The sequence below is a fragment of the Arvicanthis niloticus genome, chromosome X (assembly GCF_011762505.2).
Source record: "Arvicanthis niloticus isolate mArvNil1 chromosome X, mArvNil1.pat.X, whole genome shotgun sequence".
Classification (NCBI taxonomy): domain Eukaryota; kingdom Metazoa; phylum Chordata; class Mammalia; order Rodentia; family Muridae; genus Arvicanthis; species Arvicanthis niloticus.
In genome coordinates, this window is record NC_047679.1 from 7455323 (window position 1) to 7477726 (window position 22404).

Consider the following 22404-nt stretch of genomic DNA (forward strand, 5'->3'; position numbering starts at 1 on the left):
TTTTAGTTTCATTTTGATCAAACAGTAGAATCACAAATAAAACCACACTTCATTTTTAGTTACTTCATTTGGAACCACTTGAACTGATTCTGGATTACTTTTAGCTTGTAGCAAAAAATGGGTTTGTTTACTGAATATTGAAGAATTCTGTACTGTGGAGATTTTCTTTTAAGTGAAAGGTTGAACACCTTTGAGTTGCACTTGCTTTACTATAGTGTCCACAGAAGTCTAATAACAGGAAGACTGCTCATACTGATATATCATCACTTTGACAAAGACTGTTCGTAAAACAGGTGGGATCAAAATAGATAACATGCAGAGAAAAGCTGATTTCTTTTGTGAACTAAACAGTTTAACACCCCCGTGCTTTTTTTCTCTTTTTAGTTGTCCAACCTGGAGATACCACATCAGGGAGTGCAAGTAGAAGGTGATGGCTTCAGCCATGCAATTCGCTTATTAAAGTAAGCTTGTGTTTTATGTCAAACTTGGCACCACACTTTGTAGTCACAGTGGAGAACAAATTCTCTCCTATGAAACAGAGTAAAGTAGTGCTCACAGTCTGTGTATGTCATGGATTTCGTGTAGAATTGCGGAGGTCCAGGGGAGGCTCTTTTTTGCTTATTTTCTGGCAGTCCAGCACCATCTGGCATTTTAGGGCATCATTTGTTAATCCAGGATGCTTTGGGTTTGCATAGCAGGGAAATGTGGGCTTGCTCAAAGTCAAGGTGGGAATTCCCAAGAAAGTGCCAGTTGTACTCAGACTGAAACAGTGATGAGAATCAGCCAGAGGAAAGGGAGATGGGGTTAGAGTAGAAGGTCCTAACCAGAAGAGGTAACTGCTAAGATGAAGTGTTGGAGGTAAGAGAATGCCCAGCATTCTGGACCTGAATGTTGAGCAGGAGGTACAGAGAGATGAACACAAAGGTGTAAGCTGGAAGGGTTAGAGCTGAGTTTTTCTGTCATTAAGCAATGTAGACCTTATCCTAATGGTATTAGGAAACACCAGAAGGTGGACACTCTAGCACATTCCTCACAGTATCTTCACAATTATTCAAGAGGCTGACACTAGAGGATTAAGACCAGTTTGGACATTATAGTGAGATACCCATTTTGAGAAACAAAAACAACCCCCAAAAGAAGCCAGTGAATGATTTTTAAGTACAAACTAACATCACTAGACAAGTTGTCCTGGAAATTGAACCTTATCGAAGTCTACAAAAGAAAGGAGAATGAGATGGAAGTTAGCAACCCCAGTTGCTGACTTCATGTTCATGTTTCAATTGCTGTTAGCTTGGCCTATGGTATGTTTCTGTAAGGACTTAGGAGATGAAATAGTCAAGGGTTGGGGATTAGGTAGATTTGAGAGGTACAGGGGAGGCAGCAAGGACACTTACTTTGTCCTAGGCAAAGGATGGGTGATGGTTTCTGAAGTAGAGGACACCACAGTGTGAAAGGACTTTTGTAAGTTTGAGGGGCCTACAGATCTATTGAGCAGACAAAAATGTTTCAAGCTCAGGGTAACATTTGCACAGGTGACAAAGTCACCACCCCAGTGGTAGTAACTGAGCGGAGTTAGCAAATTTGATGAGTAGGAATGCGCAAACAAATGGAGTTGGGTGCTAGGCCTGGTGGTACACATCCATAATTCTAGCACTTAGGATATGGAGGCAGGATTGTCATGAGTTTGCTTTCAATCTGAGTTAGATAGTGAGACCGAGCTTCTTATCCTCCCAACCAGCACATGTACGTACACAAGAGGGGAAGTGAAAGGTGGGCATAGGGTCTAGTTTTAAATGGACAGAGGATAAAGAACCAAGTAATGCTGGAAAGTATAGGTAGTGGGTGAAAAGGTGAATATGAGAGATAAAGATAAGGAAATATTACAATGAACGTTAGTATTTTGCACATTAAAAATTAATGACACTTGGAAAAGGGGAGCTGTTTATCTAACTAAAGTTGCCCTCTGACCTTGACACATACACATTGTGGCACGTGTATGCTTTTACCTACAGCTATTTTAAAGTGTCATCTAATTCGATGATAGTAATTTGTTCTCACAACAATACCAGTAATTGGGCAAAAACAATAACTACATCCTGATTTGGCATCAACATTATCCCTCCATTATAAGCAGTTGGGCATGAGAAACCTGTGGTAGGGTTAAATAGTTTCAGATGGCGTTTATCTAAATACTACAGGGTGAAATACCCCATCCACTATGATTGTCTGGCCCTGACTAACAGATTATATTTGGTCTTCATGTGGCTTCTAAACAATCCCTGAATTTTAACATGGATGGAGAGAGGCCACTGTGGAACAGAATATCTGTCTATCTACCAAAGGTGTGAGTGAAAGGTAAATCTACAAAATATTTCCAAACATTGCCATCTCAGTATGTTTTTGGACTTTGATTATAAAAGCCACATTGGGTCATTTGTCCATTTTATAAGTTCCTTTCAATATTAGCACACATTCTGGGATTTTTGCCCATTTTTTGTTTGAGACTGTTTTATGTAGCAGAGTCTAGTCTTGTAAATTGATATTTTTGCCTCTTTGTCCCTGGTGTAGGACTTTAATTCCCTTCCTAGTGTTAGCATTACAAGCACTTTAACAAGCCCAACTTTTGTAATGCAGTTTAGGTAGAACTATTTCTTTTCCATGTATTTCTCCTACTACTATGCTACATCTGCAGGGTCTATGTAAATTATAGTTGCTCAGCCTGGGCTTGAATTTGAGATCTCTCTTAAGTAGCTTAGAATACATACACACTTGGGTCACCATACCCAGTTACAAGAGGAGACATGTTCGCTAGGGAATAATTGCCTGTCTACACTTGGACCTATCAATAGCTAGATATCTTGTACATTTTGATTTTTTCCACCAAATTCTACAATTTCATAAGGTGGTGGAATTGGCCCTATATATCTCCACAGATGCTAGAAGCACACTTGATTATTTTGTTAGAAACTTCTAGCCTTTGCACAAACTGCACTAGGTAGTGAGCGCTTCAGTACTTACCATCTTTCTGTTGAGGGGCCCATATATTTTTCTTGGTAGCGAAGCATTTGTTTTTCATGGCAGTGTTTATTACTGGTTCCAGGTGTTTTTTACTGGTTCCCGGAGGCCTCATTTCTCCTTCAGGCTGGTTCCACCTACTTTCTCACCCGCCCTCCTCTCTTGAGGCTGCTTATCTCTGTCCCTGCCCTCAGCTGAGAACTACCAGTGGGCGCTTAAGGAGCCTGGTACCTGGTCCAAGCCTTTCCACTGTTGGCAGTCCTCTTCTGACACTGCCTGGAGGCCCCAGTGGGCACCTGAACAGTGTCGCCCAAGCTCTGCCTTTGGAAGCCACCAAAGATGCCTGCCATGAACCACATGCTCACATCTACTGTATACCCTCTGGCTCATTTCACCTGCCAGCCCTATGGGCTTTACCCCTGCCCTCATCTTTTTGATATTTTTCTTTTTGGCTAACTTTATCTGGTGATGCTTTGGTTCTCGTCAATAATTCCAAAACTCAGTTGGCTTAGGCATTGGGATTGCTATAAGTTCCAGGCCTGCCTGGACTATAGAGAAATAAACCAACAAAGCAAAAATCTGCATGTTGAAGAGAAGATGTGATGAAAGCTTCAATTGAGAACATTGTGATACTACATTTTAATACAATATTTCACTTAGTCAAAAGTTAAAAAAAATCTGTCTTTTACTGTTTTTCAATTCCAGGTCAGTGGTTTTCAACATGGAGGTGGGGTAGTTTTACTCTTTAAGGAACATTAAGGGCAATGTCTAAAAATACTTTTCTCTTATCATTACCTAAGAAATAGGGGTCAGAAGTGCTCTTGGCATCTAGTAGATTGAGGCCATGGAGGCCCAACACAGCCCTCCCATAATAAAGAATTGTCCAGTCAAAATTAGCAGTATTGCCAAAACTGAGCACCCCCTCTTCTGTGTATTCTGAATAAGAAAACTGAAACAAGTTTCTGTATTCGAGATACTACCTTGATAGGAATAATTATAAAGTCTCCAATGTATGAGTTGACAGATAATAGAAAATTAATGTAGCGCACCTGTAATTTCAACTACTGAAATTATAAATGCTAAATTATATTATTTCATAATGCCGTATGAGGTGATAAATAGTCTCCAATTCTGTAAAAGGAAAATAGAAACCTTGTCTCTTGGGGCTGGGAGTTGGTGGTGGTGGGGAGTTAAAATGAGAGTCCTGATATAGGATGATGTGAAGTGACGTGGGTTAAATAGTACCAATTGCTGGGAACTGTTGCTTTGTAGAAGGGATCTAGAAGCCATATTGGACCTAAAGCTCTGCTGTCTTACCCTGTCTGTCATCTTTACTTTCTGCTATGTCTTTGTGCATAACAAGTTTTATATGCTGTCTTTCATCACCAGAATCCCTCCCTGCAAGGGAATAAGTGAGGAAACACAAAAGGCTCTGGACCGCTCCCTTCTTGATTGCACTTTCCGATTACAAGGTAGAAATAACCGTACATGGGTGGCAGAGTTAGTGTTTGCAAATTGTCCACTTAATGGCACTTCTACCAGGGAGCAAGGTAAGATCTTTTACACACTGTTTTTGCTTATGTCTGTATTTTTTAAAGTAGTGTTTACTATTAGTCTTCTCTTTTGAATCTTTTAGGACCATCCCGACATGTTTATCTGACATATGAAAATCTGTTGTCTGAACCTGTTGGTGGTAGAAAAGTAGTTGAAATGTTTCTTAATGACTGGAGTAGCATTGCCCGATTATACGAGTGTGTGTTGGAATTTGCACGTTCTCTACCAGGTATGTGTAATAGTCTTCCTTTTAAATTGAAAGTACCTCCTTCATGTAACAGAAAAAGTAAAACCTGTACATCGTTTAAAAAAGAATACAGTCAAAAATTGTCTCCTTTATCTTAGTGTACAGTCTCTTTTTCTTCAGAGAAAATAACTGTTTTTTTTATTTCTAGATATTTGGGCACATAGACAGACTTGTGAGGAATATACTTTGGTGTTACAATATAGTACTCATCTACTGTGCGTATGCAATCTAGTAACCATTCATTGTGCTGTGTCAGCAGGACAATACTGTATTGCACCTGAGGGAATGGGGGCAGTAAATGAGGCAGTCTCGTGCAATAGCCAACTTTATGCAGAGCATCATATAATTTATACTGTGAGGGTTAAAAAATAGCACATGAGTAAAGTATGCAGTTACAGTACAAGTCCCATGTGCCAAAACATGTTTTCCATAGAGGCACAGAAACAAATAACAGTAGTCAGTTGTAATGAGGAATCTGAAGCAAACTCACTCCTATGTGCTACACCTAGGAAGGGCTCAAAGCACACTCCAAGAATGATTCTATGTTTTTTAAGAAATTGGGGTCATAAGACACTTGTCTTGTTTTCTTGAATGTTTTCTCACAAACACTCAGAAGTCTTACACAGCTCCATTCTTGGATTATGTCCTAACACTAGCACATTTAAATTGCACAGCTACTTAGCAAATAGGTATCCCCTATTTTATAGATGACAAAAACATGTCACAGAGACTTAAAAGCTTTGCTTTGTACTAGAGTTTTTATTGGCATAAATTGATAGCAGACGAGGCCAGGACAGAGAAAGTGCTTTGCTGCATTAGTCACTGTGCTAGACATTTTTCATGTCTCACCTTCTCTGTCCTGGCTTTCCATTCTTTTCATTTGTGCTACTGCCTTTTACAAACAAACAGGCATGGTGATGTGGGCCTGTAATCGTGACACTTTGGCAGGTAAAGGCAGAAAGATCCAGGAATATATCTATCACCCTTAGTACTTAGAGACTCTGAGGGTTAAAGGAGACCTTATCGCAACCAAACTAGGCTTATAATTTGCCAAAAGGTCCTTCTTTTCATACCTGTTTTTAAAAAAAGTGTTACATGTCCTATCAATGCATTTTGTTTGTTTCTGCTTAGAAATACCTGCTCATCTGAATATTTTCTCAGAAGTTCGTGTTTATAATTATCGAAAACTTATCTTGTGTTATGGAACCACCAAAGGAAGCTCAGTAAGTATATGAATTCAAACATGGATGTTCTGGGGGTTGGAGAGATGGCTTAGTGATTATAAGCACTGTCAGTATTTCTAAAGAACCCGGATTCAATTTCCAACCCCCAGATAGTAGCTCACAACAGTTTGTACTCCAAGATCTGGCTCCTTCACACAGATAGACACTCAGGCAAAACAGCAATGCACAGAAATAAAATAAAATAAAAATAAATATAAAAATGGAAGGTTTTTTATGTATCTTTTAAAAATTAAGAAAAGTGCCTTAAATAAAGGCTCAAGTAACATGAAATATTTTAAATGCTTTGCTGAAATGAAAAGTGTGATATATGTTTAAATAAATTATAGTGTCTATTATATTATATATATTATAGAGCCTATGCTCTAGGTTTTCCCTTCATTGACTTCAAATCATTGGTGTCTGACTATATATGGATGGCTTTGAGAAATACAGTTTACCTTGTTTGTATGAATATATTCATTTTTGTTTGTATCTTAATTCTAAATATACTCACTGTAATCTATACTTATTTACCTCTTTTCCTTAAAAATGCAGTCAGTTGGGAACTAAAGAGAGGACTCCAGTGATTGAGAGGGTCTACTGTTCTCAAAGAGGATCCTGCTTGGGTCCCCAGCAACCATCTGTAAATCCAGTTCCAGGCTTTTTTGGGCACTAACCATGTCCATGGTGCACATAGAGACTTGTAGAACACTTATACTTGTTTCACCAAACACTTAAACTCATTTCTCTCTAGACACTTCTATAACTAGGAATATCTGAAAATACTAGGAATTGAGTGAATGTGTGTTTGAAGTAGTTTCCTTTTTAATTGTAACAGTGCTTCTTAGTTGGTGGCATTGAGAATATGACTCTGCAGTTGAAATAGAAAAAGAAAAAAGATTAATTTTTTTTTCTAGTTTATATAGTAAAAGTGAGCTGATATACATACTCATTGGTTCTGAGGTTCTATATGAATATCACATTTGGAGTTTGGGACCAAATTTCACATTACTCATTTTTACAAAAAGCTCTCATTTCAATGTTTGCTGATCTGTCTTATCATGTTTTTCATCTCGAATCTGTTATTTTGCAATTTATTCAATATGTGTTGTTTTTTTATCTAGATTAGTATCCAGTGGAATTCCATTCATCAGAAATTTCACATTTCTTTGGGAACAGTTGGTCCAAACTCAGGTTGCAGTAACTGTCACAATACCATTCTCCATCAACTTCAAGAAATGTTCAACAAAACACCAAATGTGGTTCAGTTATTACAGGTAATTAAATTCACTTCTCTGTCTTAAGATCTATTAGTAGTGGTGTGTTATGCAAAGCACCTCAAAGATTTTCTGCAATTGTCTTTAATGACTAAGATGGATGTTTTTGTCTTAAATGTTTTAAACACTGCCTGGAGAAATAAATTACAATGATCTAGTCCACTTCAAGAGAAAGTTTTTTAGAATGTCCCAGAATGTTCATTAGTGACAGTGGGATATCAAACAATTTCTGCAGTTACATGGCAACTGGGTGGTCTCTCTGTTTCTTCTAGGTTTTGTTTGATACTCAGGCACCGTTAAATGCCATCAACAAACTCCCTACTGTTCCAATGTTGGGCTTGACCCAGAGAACTAACACCGCCTACCAGTGTTTCTCCATTTTACCACAATCATCCACGCACATCAGACTGGCCTTCAGGAACATGTACTGCATTGACATATACTGCCGTAGTCGAGGCGTCGTGGCAATACGGGATGGTGCCTATAGTCTATTTGATAACAGCAAGTTAGTTGAAGGCTTCTATCCTGCACCAGGATTAAAGGTACACACTTCCTTGTTAGAGAATAACAGAGTAAATAAATATAATCTTGAAAACAGTTCCTCTGAGGGAGAAATGTGGTCCCACTAGAATTAGTAGGCAGTAACGTTGATGTATCTAGTCTGCAACTCTATTTTGGAGGACCTAGGATTTGCATTAAGTTCTGTGTCTTTGTACATGAACTGTTGGGAAGCCTCTTGTTTCCTCAGTTTCTGGTAAATAAGATGGAAGACATCAAAGGGCCTCACATTTGCTCATTGAGACTTTAAAGGAAGACTTTGAAGTCTCAGTGAGACTTTTACTGGAGATTGCTGGAGGTCCTCAGTTCTAAAGGTTGGTTTTGAAAACTCCCCCCCCCCTTCCCTACTCCTAGTGTGTTCCTGCTACTCGGATAAAACTGTTTTTACTTGTCAGGTAGCTCTACTCTTTGTGTTTGTAAAACCATATCTCTGAGTACCAAGATACACTGTCACTTGTTAAGTAATTCTTACCCTGAAAAAGGAGGATTTACAACTTTGAAAACTTAGTTTTATATATCCTTCCTTCAGGCTGTTCCTAGTATATAAATAAATACATTGGCCTTTGTCCTGGCTTTACAATAAGGTTAGGTAGCAATTGTGACTCTGTAGTTCTTTTAGTATTCTTGCTCTGAAGATACTTGAAATCCTTTTGGGCCTCTGCACGTAGCTACACACATGCACCTGCACATGTGTGCTCCACAGGTCTACATGCAAACAAACAAAAAACCCTAGTCAAAACAAGGTTGCAGGAATTAGTGTGGCTCATGGGAACGTGTGACAGTGGGAGCTTGAGGTGTGTTGCTCTGTTGTGCTCATAGTCAGGAAGAAGAACAGGTTGCTTTCTCCTTTATTTCAGGAAGAAGGTACATAGGAGATTGGTTGCAGTCCATGGAGTTTATTGGAGACCTTATATATTTGACAGTGTTTTTAGTTTCCCTTCATCTAACTGAGAGTGCCTAGACTATGATCATCTTTGTAAAATGTTTGAAGCTCTGCTGCCTTGTTCGCTACATTGGATTGTGACTGGCTTGAACCTTGTTTTTCCAAGTGGACTGTTCCCATCTGGAAACACAAATCCCTCTGCTTTGGAAAAGTTCTGAGCATGCTGCTTTGATTCTTCCCTGCTTTCTGTTAGATTTTTCTGATAACTCTTAACAGTCAACCTCCTAGACTTGGCCTCTAATACTTTGTGTGGTGTATGTTGTTGTGCTTGTGTGGAGAACCAAGGGCAATGCCAGTATCTTCTTTATCATTCTGTGTTATTTTATTAACACAGTGTATGTCACTGAACCTGGAGCTAGGTAGCCTGGGAGCCTTAATAATCTCCGTTGTGCCATTGTTTGCCCTCTCTGCTCACAGTGCTACATTATAAATGTGTGTTGACACTCCTTACATCAGTGCTGGGGTTCAAGCAGCTTATTCCCTGAGCCATCTGCCCAGCCCAGAAGCATGTTCTCATATGGATATATTCCTTTTCTTCTTCAAGTCTATACTCCATTTCTTACTTTTGTAGAACTTTGCTTGCTCTCTTTCATTTTGATGCCTTTGTTTGATTACTAAGTAATTCTTTACTCTTTGCTCTTATTTAAAGGTAAGGTTTGGGAGACTCTGGTGTTCATCACAGGACAATCTGCATAGTTGTACTGCCAAAAAACAGTAGTTTTAGGTCGTTTAATGGGCCACTGTGAGTTTGCAGAGATGTTGTATACCTGTTTCCCCATTTGCAAGAGGTCAAAGGAGAGGAAGGAAAAAAAATCTTCTCAGCTTTAAATATATGGCCTTTAATACCCAGTTTAAGGGTGGTACCCTTTTTCTGGGATTGCTTCTGGAGTCTTCCAACCCACACAGAGGTCCTCCTTTTGAAGTTAGTGATGCACAAAGCTCTGGGGAGAGTAGTGGAGAATGTTTTAATTTTTTATTTTTTCTATAATTTTTGTTTTGTTTAATATGGATGGATGTTCGGTGTTGTAGAAGTTAATTAATCCCAACCCAGAGTTTCTGCCCATCTTTGACCATTTAGTTCCAGGATAAAAGACACACATATCCTTTATATTTACAATAACCCTTGAACGGTACAAGAGTTGGGCAGATACCTACCCTCTATGCTATTAGAATCTACTTTCCTATATATAACCCAGACTGCACCATAAATAAACTCTGTCCCTTCTACCCATCTTTATTTACCAATCAGAAATAACTTGGGGACAGGGCCACTTGAGTCTACATGCACACTCCAGGTCTTGGGAAACTAAACTTAGGATTATTAATAGACAACAAGACCAAACCTCAACAATCCTCTTTTTAGTTCAATAAAAGGCTCATTTTCTCTCAGATATAAATTGAATACAATTATAACAGTTATGAAAATTATAAAGTATGATATACATTTATAATGGTCAGTCCATTATATTTTGCAATTTAAAGTATTTTATCATCTAAGACAACTTAATGAGTTTACAATTCTGTACCTCAGTCATTTTTATTTTAACTTGTATTATCATCTGAAAACCATCATTTAGACCTAGAATGTCTTCTTAAATCCTAAACAACTCAAGTTTCATTATGAGACTGGAACTATATAGTCTTCAATCCCATCAGTGATTTAAGAAGGAATAAATATTTGAGTATGCAGGATCATAGCTTCCAAATTCTAAACAATTGACAAAGACAGCTGACAGTTTGGATAATCCCCAACATTTCTTATAAGACTGGAGCATCTTTCTGCAGCCTTCCGGCCCAGAACATGTGACAGACCTTAAGAAAAGTAGGACTTATGAAGGACTAGCTTACCCTGTCTTGGCAGAGCTTAGCAGTTGAATATCCTGTGTCTGTTTATCTTTGGGGAAGCATTCTGTCTGCAGATGAAGTCAGGGCAGTTCTTGCCAAGTGGCTAGCTTGCCACAGTTGAAGCAACTCCACATGGAGGTAATGAGGCTTAACATTTTCTTTGAAGTAGAATGGGGGTACTATCAGGAACAGACATGTCAATGTAGTCAAAAGAACGTTTAATAATGAAATAACCTTGAATGTCATATTCTATGGTTCTGACGATTTTGAAGACCATATATATGTGTGTGTGTGTGTGTGTGTGTGTGTGTGTGTGTGTGTATATATATATATATATATATATATATATATATATATATATATATGATATATGTGTCTATATAATTGACCATAACTGAATTGTTAGACATTATTTTTAGCTATTTCTTATTTGAATGACCTTGAACATTTTATAGTAGTTAAATTGGAATCTAATTAACTATGAATTTCATTATCTTGACTATTAATTTGTATTACTTAATTGTTCTAAACAGTTTGTAATAGCAGCCATTAAAAGGACTGAGTCTAAGCCTTGTATTCTTAAATGAGTTGCATAGGCACAATGCCTATCTAAGAGTAATAATTTTAAAGTTTGTATCAATATACAAAGATTTATACTAATGAAGATTTATACCTTAAATCTGTATCGATATTCAAAATTCTGTATCAATGTAAAAAATATAACCTCAATTTTGCTTCAAAATATAAAGATCTCTACCATTGTAGGATTATGGCTATAGAAAGCTCTTATTTAAGAGTAGATTGAATAATCTATCCTTATTCTCATTTCTTATATTACTATATTTCCCTATTTTTAAAACCCCCTTCCCTTTACCTGAGAAAGAAAGGATAGAGAAGAAGAAAGGAAAGATCTACAATTCCTGATGTAAGCCCCCTATTTTATTTCTTCCATTTCCAAGACCACAATTAGTTATAATTTATCCCTTAAAGTGATAACATATTTATAATTCATAAAAACCAAAACCATCTATTCTAACTTAAGGGACTCGGACGACAGTATTCTTTTAATCACTTCCTGCTAAATTGGGCAAAGAATTCCTAACCCAAAAGGAAATAAAAAAATGGTTATGTCAAAATAAAGCTAGCTGGAATTTGTTTTCCAGTCTTCCTGTGTTGAGAAAGTTCAGGGCTTAACTGACTGGAACAGTCTGAAAGGCTGAATAAACTGATAATCATTGTGGATTAGCAGACTTTTCCTGAAGCTGTTCTAGAAGCAAGTGTCTGGAAAAAGCATTAGTTGAACCAGGATCAGGCAGGAGCTGGAATAACAGATCATTTCAGCATCCCGAGGGTGAATCTTGTCAGGGGTGTACTCTTGGTATTTTATTCTGTAATATATAAACCTTATAACCAATATTTTGTTTTATAAAGATATTTGTATGGAAGGTGCAAGGTGCACAGATCAGTTAAGGATGAATTTTTGCTCCTTGTTTGAGCAGGTGTATGACAAGTCTTTTTTTTTTCATGAATTAGTTTGATCAATAACCAGTTGTAATAAATCTTCATTCTTGTCATATGAAAGGATTGTGTGATGAATTTCGATGATTCTGTAGACAACAAGATTTATAGGCTATGTATAGCTGAAATTTTGGCTAGAGACATTTTTATGTCTCAGCCAGTTTCAGGGTTGTTCCCATGTAGAAGGACCAACAAATCATGTTACCTGTCCTGTTTGGTCTTCTTGATTTTTTTTTTTCCTTCTTGTCTGCAGCCAAGGTCTTTGGGGGGTCTTCCTCTATCAAATCTGACCCTTATTACTTCAGAAGGTGTCCAATGCCTTTTTTCTTTCCTTTAACATAAATATAGAACCTTTCTCCCAAATAGCATGTCCTTAGTCCAGCAATCTAAAGTCATCAAAATATAGATTAATTCAATTTAGCAGCCATAACAATTTGGTCTTCATATATGTCTGTGCACCCATGTATGTGTCTCCATCCTTAGAACTAGAGTTACAGATGTTTGTGAGCTGTCATGTGGGTGCTTGGAATTGAACTCGAGTCCCTTAGGAAGAGCAGCCAGAGCTCTTAACTGCAGAAGTAACTGGCATTGCTACTTCCAAAGTATCTTGAGAATCTGGATGGAAATAGCTTTGCTTCTTGGATTTCCCAGGGCTTCCTTAGGATATGAGTCTTCTCATTGGGTAGTTCAGCCATCTGTTCTAGTAGCAGCTTCCAGAGTACATTGCTATTTTTCTCTTCATATCTCATTTGAAAGACCATGTTCTTTCAATAATCCTCTGGTGATTTTGATGAAATAATGACATGCTTATTTGAAGATGGGAAAGGTGTATTAAGTGGAGAATCAGGGTCTGGAAGGGGTAGCTTAGTGGATAAGAACACTTGCTATGAAAGAAAGAAAATCTCAGTTCAAATTCCTAGCACCCATATATATAATAACAAGCCAAGCATGGCTGTGTGTCACTACACCTTTATTGTTGAATGAAGACAGGTGGTTTTACTGGAATTTAACTGGCCAACAAGCTTAACCTGAATGGAGAGCTACCCTTTGAGGTTCTTTACAGGTTCTTTGAGATACCCTGTCTCAAAAAAATAAAATTACAGCACCCAGTGTCCTCCACTGACCTGTACCTGCACATAGAATCCTTGTACATACTGAGAGAGACACACAGTAGTAGTAGACACACTCTAGTAGTCTTGCTTAAGTTTTTATGACATACCTTATTTGAAAAGGCTGGTTAAGGATTAAAATAATGCAGCCTAAAACACCAAAAGTTAAGTTTGTATGTACAAGTGTGTGGGTGGGGTGGTGGTGCAGTACATGTTTGTATTGTAGGAATGAATGCATGTGTGTGTGGAAGCCAGAGGTTGATGTCAGCTGTTTTCATTCTTTATTTTACTTTTTGAGATGAATCCTTTATTGATCTTGAAGTTCACTGATTTACAAGAGTAGTTAGCCAACGAACCCCAGGGATTCTTCTGTCTGCACCTTCCCAGTGCTGGGATTATACCTATGCAGTGCCACACCTAGCTTTTTAACAGAAATCCTCTTCTTGTGTAGAAACACTTTACCAACTGAACCATCTTCCTTGTGTAGCTCTTATTTTTTTTTAAATAAGGTCTTGTTTTTTTTGGTCCAGCCTAGGCTCTAATCCAACAGTCCTCTTACTCCAGCCTACTACATGCCGTGGTTATTGGCATGTGTCACCATGCTAAGGTAATTCACTTAATTCTTACTTGCCTTTTAGTCATGTTTTCTAGATTAAGATGTGAGACCTTGTGCCTGTCATTGTGGCATATGCCTATAATTGAAGCCCATCAAGGTAGACATCTGTATTCAACACCAGTCTGGTTTTTATATATAGTGAGTCCCAGGTCAGCCAGTACTACATAATGAGCTCCTGCCTCAATGTACCCTCCCCCCAAAAAAGAGCAAAGGAAAAGAAAGCATAATATACATTATACTTATGTATATGGCCTGTATTTCTGGGTTAGAGAATGCCATGTGGTTAGAGTCTCAGGGTATTCTTATTTTTCTTAACCATTTTCGTTGGTTACAGTTTACCTCAATTTTCTCTCTTCCTCCGGAACTCATAGTATCATTAGATTGTCATAATATGATTTTCAGAGATATGCATAATATGTGTTATAATATTATCAATGATCATACATTTTTTTTACTTAGGTTGTAAGATGTCTCAGCAGGTAAAGGCATTTGTCATCATTCCTAACAACCCAAGTCTTGGCCATGGAATCCACTTAGTGGAATGAAAGAACTGATTCCTGCAAGATATTTTTTGGCTTTCACAGATATGCCTTTGAAGATGCATATTCATGCACACACAAGCACACACACATATACAAACAAATGGATACATGGGGAAAAAGTTGAAAGATATTTTGCAAAAGTAATTAAATTCCATGTGTTTTTATCTGTAGACTTTCCTGAACATGTTTGTTGATAGCAATCAAGATGCTCGGAGAAGATCAGTAAATGAGGATGATAACCCTCCTTCTCCCATAGGAGGTGATATGATGGACTCTTTAATATCGCAGCTCCAGCCGCCTCAACAGGTAAATGTCTCTGGTGGTTCCATCTGTGCAACAGCTTCTATAGGTGTCAGGAGGTCTTTGGAAGGCCCAGGAAACCCCTATTAAAAGATTGTGACAGAGACAAGAAGGAGACCTCATTTAGTAGGGAATGAGCACCTGCGGTCAAGGCCTTTTCCGTTACTGCTCATTTCTGATTGGGAACAAAAGTCACTTGCTGCATATGGGATAACTCCTTGTGCAGCAGCCTCACTGTGTCCGTGAAAGATAGTTGTTGTAAGTTGGCCATTGTTCATTAAGGTCTCTGCAGAGCCAGCCGGAGTATAATTTCAAGGGTTCTATACACAGCTTCACCAAGCCATACGAATCACAGCTCCAAAGCTTGCAACTCTCTTTCGACTCTTTATGTGTAGTTGAACAGCCCTCAAGCCAGCCTTTGTTCTCACTTTGTCTTTCTTGAAATAGAAAGCCATTGACCTTATACTCCTAAACCAGTGCCTTGTGATCACTATCAGAGAAGAGACTGGAGCCTTTAGCAGTTGGTTTTAGTTGTATGTGAATATATAACCTGTTGGTAAGGTTCCAAGGAACAACCTTTAGAGGCAATTTTATGAAGTAACTCACTGCTGCTCATCCAGAATCTTTTTCAAAATAGCACAGTACTGTAAATGTCCCCTGGCCTGGTTACTTATGCTTAGTAAGTCTAATTTGCTGGTGCTTCTGTCTTTCTATTAACAGCAGGAGAGTTTGTATATTATTCCTGGCAGCTATTTAGGTTCCTTTCCTCCCCTGTATTTGGTTTTCTTCGTGCACATCATGAAAATACAGGGCATCCCGGTAATACCCAATATGAATGCCTCTGTAGCCAGAGTAGGGCTTGACAGATGATGACTTAGATGAGATGAAGATGATAGACCATCACAGTGGAGGAGGACCTTGCCCAGCAGTGCCAGAGGAGTAGTGCTGCTGCTGCTCTTCCTCCTCCTCTTCCTCCTCCTCCTTCTTCTTTCTTCTTCTTTCTTCTTCTTTCTTCTTTCTTCTTCTTCTTCTTTCTTCTTTCTTCTTTCTTCTTCTTGCCACCAAAGGAGTGCTTATTATCCTCATCATTTTCACTGTTATTATTTATTTTGCATGCCATTTTTTTACATTGTAGATTTCTCCTAGAATTGATGTTGGGAAAGAGTAAGTCACATATTCTTGGAAAGAAGTGACTGTAGATGGCAGGCACAGCTCTAGATAGGCTAGTGTCATACTGCCAGTTGATGGAGAATCTGTTGTTATTCCCCTCTCACTACATAAATCATCCATTGGCTGCTTTCCAAGAATTTTATAGGTTCACATTCACATTATTAAACATTCTTGTTTTGTTCTATGTACCAGTAACTTTTATACTGGGTATGAGATTTCCAACTGGGAGAATAGTTAGAGGCTACAGCAAAGGGATTAGAGGTGGGGAGATGAAGGAAAAGTTACCATGGTCTAGTGATGTTCACAAGTTTCATCACTTTGTTACAACACCAGAGATTCTTTGTTTTCTTTGTTTTTCTTGTTTCTTTGTTTATTTCTAAATCAAATGTCTGACAATGCCACTCAAAATACTTGGGGATAAAAAGAAAACAATAGGGAAAAAGCATTACCACCACCAATAAAAATTGTATTTTGAGACAGAATTTCATTAATTAGTCTTGGCTGACCTGGGAGCTCCCTATGTAGACCATACTGGCTTTAATCTCAGAGATCTGCCTGCCTCTTTCTTCCAAGGGCTGAGATTAAAGGCATACAACACCACCACATCTGGCTAGTTAACTTTTTAAAATATCCATCAAATGGTGCATTTAAGAAGTGTTGAAGGCACAAGCACAGAGTCAGAAAGTAAAGCAACATGAAGCTTTGTCAGTAATTGCAATATGTGATCAATACCTCAATTTTAAAAAATGGACTTGGAAGGTAAATGTAAAATACGTCACTCTCGTGTATGTGCTTTTACACATGTGTGGTTGACTGTATCACTGGAAAATGGATTAGGAGGACATGCTACATGGAAGCTATAGCCCCACCTACATTTACCACTTTTGACTTGCTGCAAAAGAAAGTAGCAGTTAAAGAATGGACATTGAAAGATTCACCCTAATGTTAACATCAAGTACAGAATAAAACTGTGGCAGAAAAATGGGGGGAGGCAGAAATGTTGATATTGAAGCAGGTAAGAAATAAGGGGCTTGTTGGTTTTCAAACAGTTGCAAGCCATCCTTCTTTCAGACTTCATAGTTTGCATGGTTGACATGTATTTATAATAGATATGTATCTAAATGGTTTCCTATATGCCAACCAGCGGAGCAGCAAACCCTGATATTTCTGAGGAAAAACTACATATATATCCTCTGTGGTTGACCAGCATGCCAACATTAACTTTTCTCTTTTTCCCCAGCCATTTCCTCCAAAGCAGCCAGGGACATCAGGCGCGTACCCTCTTACTTCACCCCCTACATCCTATCACAGCACAGTTAATCAGTCTCCCTCTATGATGCACACACAGTCTCCAGGTAAGCCATGAGTTATTCTCTCTTCCTGTCCGCTTGGAGAGGAAGCATTGCACAGGTGACCTCGGGTGTCCCACAGGTTTTTTTTTCTGCTCTCTGTCTCAGTAATTACCTGCAGTCATTGGAGCAGTGCTGCAAAATCCACATGCGGTGCTTCAGGAACATTTTATAAGTGCCTAGGCATTTTAAGTGCCTAGAGCCAAATTTGTGGTACTATTTCCAAGACTGCATTAGAGGTTTACAGTTGTAGGCCTAGGGCCAAATCTTAACCACTGTCTGTTCTTAAGTAAACAAATGGAACAAAGCCAGGTCAGCTTATGTAGTATCCATGGCTGTTCCTTTTCCCTCTCTCTCCATATATAAATATATTTTGAGCCTGGGTCTGATATTGCCCATGCCAGCCTTAAACTCAATATGTGATCAAAGACTATCTCAAGGTCACAATCTTTCGCTGCTTTCTCCTCCCTAGTACTGGGGTTAGAAGTACACTACCATGCCTGACTCCTTTGTGATGGCCTTCTGCTCCTGCTTTATTTGTGAAGCTTTGGGAGATGTGGCAGTGATTTCTTTTCCAGCTCCCAGAGTTGGATACATCACACCTTATTTGTCCTGACAAAATGGCTTTTCTGGGCAGTCCTGTGCACTGTAAAATGTGGGTGTCATGCGAAATTTTGACTTTTGACTGAATAGTTATGTGTAATCTCTTGAGCCTGAGGTTCAATAGGAAGCTGGGTCTTAGTCCCTGGTCCCATTTACCATCTAACAAGTGACAGGCAGGCATCAGATTTCTTAAGGAAGATAACCTCTTACCTTGCAGTTCCCATACTCAAATTAATGTGATAAAAAATTAAAACTTTTATCACAAAAGATGTATTAGGTAAAATTGTGTGTAAAACATAAGAAATTAAATAATTTTGCCAGGCCTGGTGATGGAAACCTATAATCCCAATTACTTGGGAGGCTGGGACAACAGGATCAAAAGTTTAAGACCACAAAACATACAGAAAAGTCTGGGGCATAACTCAATGGTTGAATGCTTGCTTAGCATGCATACATGAGGACCTGTGTTAAGTTCTTAGTAGTATAAGATGAAAAAAAATAATTTAGTAGTACAAGAAAAAAATAATAAAAGCCTTTAATGGTTTAATGCATCAATTAATGGATGTTTTATCATTAGAAGATGCTCAGCTTATTAGCTAGATTTTGTGTGTGGGTGTGGGTGGGTGGGTGGGTGTGTGTGGTTGTGTGTGTGTGATACTAAAGATGGAACCCAAGGTCTCACATACGTTAAACAAATGCTTTACCAGTGACATCTCCAAACCCTAAGAGTTTTCACATTGTAAAGCAGAATTGGTAGAATGTGTTTCTCTTTTTTCTTTAAATTAGTTTCTAAAATCACTTAATACAGATATGTATGTAAGTATACATACATATAAGAAATGTGCATGTACCCGCAGAATTTGCTAATCTGAGAGCTAAAGGGCTTGTTTAATCCATTCATTCCATTTGTAAATAAGACTAGCATGAAAGACTTAAACTACTGGCTATTCTAGCTGCCACTTTTCAACCAGTCTCATCATGGCAGTTTCTTCCTCTGCTGCATGCCTCTCACAGTCACTCTTGACTGCTCAAGGTATTAAAGGTTTTTGTTGTTGATTTTAAAGTCGGGTCCTGGGGGAAGAAAGCAGGCAGCCACATCCTTGTTTTTTTTTTTTTTTTTTTAGAAAATATCTTTAAATTTCCTACTTTTTGGAGGCTCTATGTGTATGCATGGTTCCTCTGTTACTAAGAAGCCATTCAGGCTTTTGAAAGACTTGTTTGGTAGAGGACTGGCCATTTCTGCCCTAGAGCTGCTTCTTTGCCTGCCTCCTTCACCTTGATACGGCTCAAGAAGAGACCTAAAGGATGCCTTGGAGAAGGCCAGATGCAAGGACACAGCCTAGGTGGGTGGGTATTCCAGGCAGACCCCCACACCAAGTGTGTGGAACCTATGGTCCCAGAGTACACTGTCTTGAATGGCCAGAATATGGATATGATCTTTACTGAATCAGCCATTCATATTTGGACTTTACTAGGGTAACAAAGGAGCTCTTTCTTATTATCATTATATTCAAGTGACGCTGATTCATAGCCACAGAGTTCTCTAAACTCCGTGGTTGCAAAAATCCTGCAGATTTTCAACGGTGCAGTAGACATTTGGCTCTATGGAGGCCTGCAGCTTATCAGAGCTTCTTGGACCATAGGTTGAAGATTTGGAAGTTGTCACACCCAGGGTCATTAAAGGCTGAGTGGGTGGGAGAGCTTAGGCCCTGTGAATACCAGAGGTGAAGTCACAGCTGGGGAGAATATAGGCAGATAGACACCAGGAACCCCCAGGGTTATGTCTCTAGGAAGACCAGAGATTATTGTTTAGGAGGAAGGAGAAAAATACAGTTTAAATGATTATAATAGTAGACAGATCTGCTTGCTATGAATATGCCAAGCCCGATTCTAAGCGCTTTACTCATTTAATCCTCACAGCAAACTTATGGCATAGGTCCCATTATTATTTCCATTTTATGGAGAAAAACCGAGGCATGGAGAAGTTAAGTCACTTGTCAGATCATACAGCTTAATAGGTAAATATAACGCATGAAGGTTAATCAACTTGGTTGACATAATTGTTGAGTACACAATATTGCTGAAGTATTTTAGAACATAAAAAATGAAGTTTTTCTATATTATAGTAAAGAGTTTGAAACCTGCTAATATTGAATGATAATAAAGCAAGTATTTATATTTTGAGTTTATTTTTAAGTTTTGATAGTTGCAGTTCTCCCTTTGAAATCTTTTCAAGTTAAAACCACTCCCATGGCTTTAAGTGCCATCTTTAAGTGCCTGTCTCCCAGCTTCTGTGTGTATTTTAGATCTCACTTTGGAACTCCAGCCTTTTATTTTCCTATTATCTATTCAGTACTTTCACCTAATATCTAGTGGCTTGCCAAAACTCACCAGGGCTGATACTCAATTCCTGGTTTCCCAGTTCTGTGTCCTTATCCTTGTATAGACATACATATTCAGAACACATTCAGAAAGGGGCAGCACCTTTTATACTCCCTGAGCATTTTCTGCTCATATCAGAAATATGCAGAATATGTTGAATTATTTATCAACTACTATTAACCCTGTCCTTTGTTTTTAAACCTGAATTGAAGACCTTTGCAGTACCCCAACCAGCCTTCAGTCACCTAGTAGCTTGTACCAACCACTAGAGTGATCCTTTTTAGACACAAATTTGTTATTGACTTCCATTCCAGACTCTAATGGCCATCCACCACGTGGGGATAAACTATCCATCCTCAGAGTGGCCTGTAAGTCTAAACTCTGTCATCTCCTCTCAGGCCACCCTTGTTCACTCTTTTCCTGCACCCCGGCCCCTTCCTGTCACACAAACTGTCCCTTCTTGGAGGCCTTTGGATTGGCTCTTCTGTCTGCCTGGATTATCTTTCTCCCTGTGCTGTGTCCTGCATTTTCTTCCTGCCTGGTTCATGTGTCAATTTAGAGTCTCTACCTCTGCCACTATGAGGAATTGCTCTTTTCCTTTGCACTGGTTTTCTCTCCAGCACTTATTACCTTATAGGTTCATCATGCTCATTTTACTAGACTATACATGCTCCAAGAGGACAGAAATTGTCTTATGTTAACTATGTCTTCTGTGCCTAGAACGGTGTTTGGCAAGAAGCTGGTAACCTCACTGATTTGTTGACAAAGTATATAACTAAAAAGTGCATTGGTTATATTTCTTTCAGTTAGTGACTATAAGTTACAATGTGGATCCATGGATTTGAACTTTCTTGCAATAGACAGGTCTTTCCAGTTTTTCTTCCTGCTATTTATGGAACCTATTCTGTCTCTTTAGTCTCTAGGGAGTTTTTTTTTTTTTTTTTTTTTTTTTTTTTTTTAACTTGTGCTCCTTGGACAGGACATACTATGTGTCCTGCAAGATCATCTGTAATTATTTTCCTTTATTAGGAAATCTGCATGCTGCCAGCTCCCCCAGTGGGGCTTTGAGAGCCCCATCACCAGCGTCATTTGTTCCAACTCCTCCCCCATCCTCGCATGGAATCTCAATAGGACCAGGGGCCAGTTTTGCTAGTCCGCATGGTGAGTCCATACATGGAAATCGCTATAACATTAAGAGCGTGATGGGAAAGTCATTTTTGTTAAATAAAATTTCTTATTGAAAAATTAGTACTTTTATATTGAGAAATAGCAAAAATACTACTTGAGCAAAAAAGACATTTTTTTTCACAGTTTTCTCAAAGAGGCACTGACTGGTTGGTCTGTGGCTATCTTCCCCTGCTTGTCCTTTTTGTCACCTGCGCTTCCTTGCTGGCCTTCCTATATTTCTGTGCTTGCTTTTTGCTATTGGATTGTCTCGCCCTCAGATACCTCCCCCTAACCTGGGTGGGTACCTTTCCATATGAATTGATGTGAAACTTGAATTTTCTATCAAAAAAAAAAAAAGATTCTTGTTGGATTCAAATAAACATTAAAAGGAGGTAGTCAGTGAAATGCTCCCTTCTGTTTGTTATCATTGTGCTTTTTGAGACAAGATCTCGCTGTATAGCCCAGACTGGCCTCTCAAACATTCAAAACAGTCAAAACAGACAAAACAGTCCTCCGCCCCAAGTGCTGAGATTACAAGCAGGAGACAGGACACCCAGCTCAGATGTTTTCTTTCATGCCACCAGCCAGCCACCTTACCTCTCTTCTCAGAGGCATTTGTCTTACCAGTTTCTGATATATTCTTTATCCTTACATTACTCTTTATTCTTATGTTACTTGTTTTTAGTTTATGTGTGTGAGTGTTTTGTCATGTATGTATGTGGACCATGTGCATTCCAGGTGCCCCTACCTGGAGGTAAGAAAAGGACATCAGAACTCCTGGAATTGGAATTATAAGTGGTTGTGGGCCATCGTGTGGGTGTTGGAAAGCAAACCCTGGTAGATCCTTTGTGAGAACAAGTGATCTCAATCACTGAGCCATTTCTTTCTCCCAGGTTTCTGATATATTCTTGAAGATCTGTTTATGTGTACACACGCACAAACAAATGTGCATGCATGCACATCTCTCTCCTCTTCACTCCACATGG

General features: G+C 38.7%; 1 protein-coding gene across 2 annotated transcripts in view; it reads left to right on the top strand.

The window, feature by feature from the left end:
• Med14 (mediator complex subunit 14) overlaps positions 1 to 22404 on the top strand; it is a 77323-nt gene that overhangs the window by 42952 nt on the left and 11967 nt on the right. The window contains exons 16-24 of one of the 2 annotated variants that reach the window (XM_034486374.2): positions 385 to 461; positions 4405 to 4565; positions 4652 to 4798; positions 5948 to 6039; positions 7164 to 7316; positions 7589 to 7858; positions 14619 to 14753; positions 17158 to 17272; positions 21281 to 21412. In XM_034486374.2, coding sequence (XP_034342265.1) covers positions 385 to 461; positions 4405 to 4565; positions 4652 to 4798; positions 5948 to 6039; positions 7164 to 7316; positions 7589 to 7858; positions 14619 to 14753; positions 17158 to 17272; positions 21281 to 21412 — 1282 coding nt within the window. The remainder of the gene's footprint in view (positions 1 to 384; positions 462 to 4404; positions 4566 to 4651; positions 4799 to 5947; positions 6040 to 7163; positions 7317 to 7588; positions 7859 to 14618; positions 14754 to 17157; positions 17273 to 21280; positions 21413 to 22404) is intronic. The other variant, XM_034486375.2, reaches the window with a different exon arrangement.